Source organism: Lycium ferocissimum, chromosome 10 (genome assembly GCF_029784015.1).
Source record: "Lycium ferocissimum isolate CSIRO_LF1 chromosome 10, AGI_CSIRO_Lferr_CH_V1, whole genome shotgun sequence".
Classification (NCBI taxonomy): domain Eukaryota; kingdom Viridiplantae; phylum Streptophyta; class Magnoliopsida; order Solanales; family Solanaceae; genus Lycium; species Lycium ferocissimum.
The window spans coordinates 5088938-5096064 of record NC_081351.1 but is presented as its reverse complement, the minus strand read 5'-3'; the positions used below and the strand labels follow the sequence as shown (position 1 = coordinate 5096064).

The 7127-nt window shown below is 33.1% G+C and overlaps 1 protein-coding gene across 1 annotated transcript; it reads right to left on the bottom strand.

Moving 5' to 3' along the window:
- Positions 1 to 617: 617 nt before the first annotated feature.
- Positions 618 to 1453, bottom strand: LOC132035517 (dirigent protein 22-like). The gene has a single exon (XM_059425810.1). It carries the CDS (start codon positions 1370 to 1372, stop codon positions 803 to 805), a length of 570 nt encoding a protein of 189 aa, XP_059281793.1. The 5' UTR covers positions 1373 to 1453; the 3' UTR covers positions 618 to 802.
- Between the last annotated feature and the right edge of the window lie 5674 nt (positions 1454 to 7127).

Sequence of the window (7127 nt, the reverse complement as noted above, 5' to 3'; positions counted from 1 at the left end):
GCCTATATCATGACATTTATATTTTTTGACACCCTGCACATGAATCCTAGCTCCGCCATTGACTCCATCAACACCACCTATTCTGACATCTTAAACATCTATGCTTTTGTTTAATTATAATCCCTGAGTTGCTAAAGGCGATTTCACAGAATTAATTCGCCTAAGGAAAATAATACTTCCTCCGTTTCAATTTGCATGACAACTTTTGAATTTCAAGATCTAAATAATTCTTTTTTAACAATAATTTTTTGCTTATTAATTTATATATTTAAATTATTATGACTTATACTAATTTTTATGTAAATTTTATCTTAAATATTCTTTATTCGAATACACGGTCAAAATGAGCAGACATAAAGTGGGACAAAGGAAGTAGCTCGGTAGGTGCCAATTACAACGACAAAACTAGTGATGATCGCTCCACAATTATTAAAAGCCAGCTGGTCGACAAGAGTAAAATATAGTTAATTACTACTAAACCTCAATAATGCAACACATAAGCAAGCACCCCCAGTTCTGAAATCCCATGAATGTGTGTATTTTCCTAATTCGTGTGATATTTTTTATTTTTCGAGATAAATTTCTTAATTTTGAAGGTACATTAAGATGTAAAGTCGTTTAACTTTTGAAATAAAACTTATATATTGAGACTAGCTAAAAAGTACTAGTATAAGGTACAATAATTAATAATTCAAAATATTTAAAATACATATGAAAAAATTTACGGTCCAAGAATAATTTATTTGACTCTCGAAATCCAAAGAGTCACATAAATTGGGACGGTGGACGCAATTACTCAACCTCAATAATGCAACACGTAAGCATCATACTGAACAGTAGCATCACCAGTTTTGAAATCCCATGAATGAGTACTGGCCTGAACATATCCTCTAGCAAATCGGAAAAGCCCACTGCCACCAATAATCGCCATCTCTCTCACCTTTTCGAACACCAGATTCCGTCCAAGTATAGTAAATGTACTTCCATTATATTTTCCTTCAATAAATGCAAAGTTCATGACCATCATTAAACCAACATCATTTTGTGAAGCAGAAGCATAAAACCCTTGTGCCCTTCCAACAATCTTGGAACTCAACTTTGGTCCTAGGGTTAGTGCATTATCTATCATATTCATCTGGCCAAAACTACTGGTGTTTTTGGGAGGTGGAATAACCATCATAGATGTTGGTTTGGAGCCACTTAGGACATCATGCCAAAAGAATCTGAAATGGCTGAGTTTTTCCTTTTTCAGCCCCATAGACTTTCTATTTATGGATTTTCCAAACATGTGTTCTTCTTCTCCGGTGGCCGGAAAAGCTATGAGGAAGAGGAGAATGGAGATGGTGAAGATTTGGAATGTTAGTTTGGCCATGGAAGTAGATTATTCGAGTCACTTGGTGGAGAATGAAACCATATGGCGTATGGACACCCATTTTATAGAAAGGTAGAGGTTAGTGTTTTTAATTGCAAGTACCATAACAGTGAGTATAAAATTTGGGACAGCAGCACTTCAAATTACTTTTAAAACCATCAAGTTATCGTAAAGGCGATAAAGTAATCACTCACTGAAATTATTAATTTAAAAAATAATATAAATAGTACTCCCTAAGTTTCAATTTATACAAAGTGTTTTAGGTACAAGAGCCAAAACACTTAATTTTGATTATTAATTTGGACATAGATTTTTCAAATACTTTAAAATTAAATTTACATATTAAGACGGAAAGGGCTATACAATATAGCTAATTTTTTTAAAAAAACATTAAAAAGGCTGATAGAACTATAATCAATGAAAAAACAGTTTAACTCCTGAAATAGTAATACTTTCACACGGGGAGTAACGTTTTAGAATAGGTTTAAATTATACTGATTACGCACAAAATCATATACACTATCAACCGATGTAAGATAAATCCTTTGCCGCAAAGCCTCTGATATAAATTACTTACTTCCCTTGTCATATGATCCCAAATTTCCAATGTCCACTAGGTTCGTGAGTCTTTCAACTATAAGAATTTATTTTCTTACTTGTCTATGTTGGAAGTAAATGTCTTGATCTATGATAATATAACAAAATTATGATTATTTTTTATATATATATTTGTTCTTAACTTAAAATTAGTGGCGCTAGAAGAATGACTTTTTTATGATAGATTTGAGCACAATTTCATGAGTATGAGGGTAGATTTGTACACGCTGATATATGTTGTATGTCATAGAATGAATGTTGTAATTAGAAAACAGTATTGAAATTGAACATTCAACCTGAATGAAAATGTAGTCAAGCGTGGAATTTAGTGTCGGTTCCAACTAAATTAAATGGGTAGACTTCGAAATTTCCTTATTTCTAGAATCTTTGAGTTCACATCTAAATGTCAGATTACTTTTTCCCGAAAAACTATTTGGACATAGAATTAATATAATTTTTTGGAATTTGAAAAACTCCAAAAAGCCGTTTTCACAATTTTCACCCCATATAACTTTAAAAAAATAATTCAAAAGCAACTTCAATTTATGTCCCAACACAATTCCAATTTTCACACATCATTGTCAACTTGAAAACAAATACTACTTTTTTCAAATTTCACAATTTTTATGTAAAAATTGATTAGGTTAAGGGACATGGAAAGATGATTAGGTTAACATGCAATACAAAGTGGTTGTGTAAAGTATGTCACACCTTTTTGTACGTTGGAAGTGGGAGTGGTAAACGACAGGAACTTTCCTTGATGTGGGCATGCCGCATGCTTTTTCTTGAATTTGACTATGAAGTTTCTAACATTATGCGAAGCAGTGCGAAAGTCGTTGATGACTCAAAAGTCTTAGCACCTCTCTCAATCTAAATGATAAAGTTTGAATAGATACAATGTTTAACAAAAAAGAGAAACTTTTGAAATTTATTTTCATAAAATATGTTGTGGACAATGATATTTTATTAAATAAATCCACAAGAAATTTGGATTATATTAAATTGAAGATATGTTAGTCCAAATAAATATTGTTGGCTAGTATATTTGGATCAATTATTTAAGTCCAATAAATACGGATTTAATTAAAGATCCAATTTCGTTGGGCTAGTCCATTGATTTGGGCTACAAATGATCAACCACTTTTTTTAAGCCAAGATGTCATCTAATCCTAGAGGCCCAAATCGGTGTCCGTGTCAAAGACGTCATCAAGTTAAAAATAAATCCAATAGGATCATGTGCAAAAACGGTCAAAATGATGCAAACAAAATTAGATAAATCAAAGCTACAAATGAAGATCAATTTTTACAAGTGATATGTTCGCCAATCAAATATCAACTTGTCGCCTAAAATGACTTTTGGTCGAACTATACTTCTATTATCAAAACCTCCATCCTACAACTATAAATAGGGGTCTCATTTTTAAAAGGGACATAAATTCTAAAAGCGGGGAGAGCTCGTGAATCCAACTAGATTTCTCTACAAGCTAAAAGCATTCAAGCATTCTAGCATTTCTCTAGTAGATCTGAGATCAAGTTAAATTCAAGATCAAGCTCAAAATTAGTTTAATTCAAGTCCAAGTCAAATCAAATAGACTACTCAAGATCAAGCTCAAAAGCCCTTGAATTTACAATAGAAAAGGTGAATCAGAGGAATCATAGAGATTGTGACACTCATATTCTGAAATCAAATACAAAGATTGTTGCAATATTTTCCTGTCTTGATTATTATTTTCTTGACGTGAATTTTATTGTCTACAAATTCTGGCACGCCCAGTGGGACCATATGTGCCCTTCAGCTCTTCTCTCACAAATCAGATCTACAAAATATGGAGCCATAAGACCGCAAAGATGGAAACTCCATTTTTATGGGTTCTTCAAGTCTCTTCTAGGAAGAAGAGTTTCGGCAAGTCTACACTCCGACAAGGCTTGAAGTATGGGGCATTTCAGACATTGAAAAGACTTTACAAGCATGAGCCCAATAAGATTTCTTCGCTACTATACCCTAAACCCTAGCTCATGCCTATATGAAAGGATACATATTCTCTTGAAAAGGCATCTCGAATATTCTATAAACTCATGGGTATTCATAAAGAGATCAAATCTCAGATAGCCCATAAACTCGTGGGTATTCAAGAAGAGGTCAATATGTGGTCAGATATTTCTTGACAACTAAATACTTCAAGAAGATCCACAATATCCTTTCATGAAGATCAAATACATCCAAGAAAGTCCACATATCCAAATCCAAATCATCCTACGTCGAGAAATAAGCTACTAACGGCCCTCAAACTACGGAGAAATATTAGGAGAGAAGAATTAAGGAGTAAACTTGTATTTTTTTACCCGCAATATTTATCAATAAAATATATGTTTCTTCATATTTTGTTTGTGGTTATAATTTATTTCCGCATATTAAAAATTTGTTGCAAACAAATTGGCACGCCTAGTGGGACAAAATCTGCCCTTCATCTCTTCTCTCACTAATCAGAACCAATCTCTAACAATGGGGAAAATCTATAGAGACAAATATCTTGTTATCTATCCAAGTGGTTCTCCATTAAAGTCGTAAGGGAGGGAGGCACTCCAAATAGTCTCTCACCAGAGCTGCGATTGCGAAGGAGATGCGCTAATTGATTCCTCGCTAAAGCTACATGCTCACAAAAGGAAAATTCTGTTGTATGGGCAAGTTAAAAAATTAAATCTTCCATAGCTGATTTATGGAATGAAGATTTCAGTTCATTCTTTTCCATGAAAAGTTAAGTGCTGGGTTTGACTTCCATTTGGTCCGGCGTAAAATTTCTTTAATTCCAGCAGTAGTAGCTTATGAAGAATGAAAATAAGGTAATACAGTTGGGTTGCTATTAATTGTTCTCCAAGGTATCAATGGAAAACAAATTTGAAGGTCAATTCATGCACCGACACATGTAAAGGTGAAGTGTTTTGGTATTGGGATACGATGAAAAAAACTTTCATGATTTTCACTAGTACTTCAAGTCTCGTCTTCACGGTTTTGCAAGTCTACATCTCGACAAGTCTTGAAGTAGGGGGCATTTGTAGACATCGAAATTTTGTGGGACTCTACAATTTCAGCCCAATATCTGTTAGGGTTTCTTGGAGGCTACTGTACCCTAAACCCTAGTTCATTCCTATAAAAGGGGGCACATATTCCCTCGAAAAGGCATCTCAAATATTCCATAAACTCATGGGTATTCAAAAAGAGGTCAATATGTGGCCGAATATTTCTTGACAACCAAATACTTCAAGAAGATCCACAATATCCTTTCATAGAGATCAAATACATCCAAGAGAGTCCACACACATCCAAATAGAAATCATCCTACGTTCGAGAAATATGCTACTAACGGCCCTCGAATTACGGATAAGTCTAGGAGAGAAGAATCAAGGGAATAAACAGATTTGTACCCGTATTGTTTATCAAAACAGATCTTGTAACCGCAATATTCATCAATAAAATCTCTGTTTCAACATATTTTGTTTGTGGTTGCAATTTAGATTCCGCATAGCAATATTTGTTGCAAACAAATTAGCACGCCCAGTGGGACCATATGTGCCCTTCAGCTCTTCTCTCACAAATCAGATCTACAAAATATGGAGCCATAAGACCGCAAAGATGGAAACTCCATTTTTATGGGTTCTTCAAGTCTCGTCTTTGAGTTTCAGCAAGTCTACACTCCGACAAGCCTTGAAGTACGGGGCATTTGTAGACATTGAAATTTTGTGGGACTTTACAAGTTGAGCCCAATATCTGTTAGGATTTCTTGAAGGCTACTCTACCCTAAACCCTAGCTCATGCCTATATAAAAGGATACATATTCCCTTGAAAAGGCATCTCGAATATTCCATAAACTCATGGGTATTCATAAAGAGATCAAATCTCAGATAGCCCATAAACTCATGGGCATTCAAGAAGAGGTCAATATGTGGTCAGATATTTCTTGACAACTAAATATTTCAAGAAAATCCACAATATCCTTTCATGGAGATCAAATACATCCCAAGAAAGTCCACATATCCAAATTCAAATCATCCTACATTCGAGAAATAAGCTACTAACGGCCCTACGGAGAAATATTAGGAGAGAAGAATCAAGGGAGTAAACAGATTTTTTACCCGCAATATTTATCAATAAAATATATGTTTCTTCATATTTTGTTTGTGGTTATAATTTATTTCCGCATATTAAAATTTGTTGCAAACAATGTCATAAATGTGTATGATCATAAAACTTTTAGAATTTATGCAATTAAACATTTTATATTACTCTCTCCGTTCATGTTTACTTGTCCATATTTGACGTGACATATTCCTTACGAAACAATAAATAAAATGATAATTTTACTATATCACCTCTAAATATTATATGTTAAAATGAATGTGAAATAATTACAGTACTTAACAATAAGGGTAAAATAGGTTACGAATGGTAAATTATCTCTTGATTTCTTAAACTGAACATCAATTTTTAGTATAGTGGACAAGTAAAACGGACGCGGGAATATTGTGTGACATACAAACTTCCCATTAAAGTAAAAAATGAGAAATATTTAAATTATATAACTTTTAAATTTAGAAATCTATTTATTTTTGTAACGAACTAAAAATAATATGTTACCGTACAAGAACGGAGTATTTATTTATTTAGAAATTATTTGTATTGGTAGACCATATATTCCTGGACGAAACTTTACGTTGCAAATTGTCGCTGTCTCAGAAAATTGTCTGACGTGATTGTAGACACTTATGTTTTGTGTATGCTTTTTGTTCAATATAGTTTGCTTAAAACATAAGCAGATGCTTTTTGTTCAATATAGTTTGCTTAAACAGAAGCAGAGTTGTAACAATGATGCCAATATACTCTATACTTTTAGTATCCTGGACCCCGTGAGAAAATATACTCATATATAACTAACCAAATACTTTTTGCGTTCTTTAAATATAATACAAGTGCACCTTTTTTTTGTAAAAAAAAAAAAAAGTTTTAAATCAAGGAAAGAATAACACCAAATATATATTCCCTCCATTTCAATTTATGTGAACCCATTTGATTGGGCACAACATTTAAGAAATAGCGAAGACTTTTGAAATTTGTGGTTCAAAATAAGTCTTGAATATTTATGTGGCTATAAATCATTTCATA

Excerpts from the sequence above, each read along its gene's own strand:
- LOC132035517 (XM_059425810.1), bottom strand. The coding sequence starts at position 1,372 with ATGGCCAAACTAACATTCCAAATCTTCACCATCTCCATTCTCCTCTTC.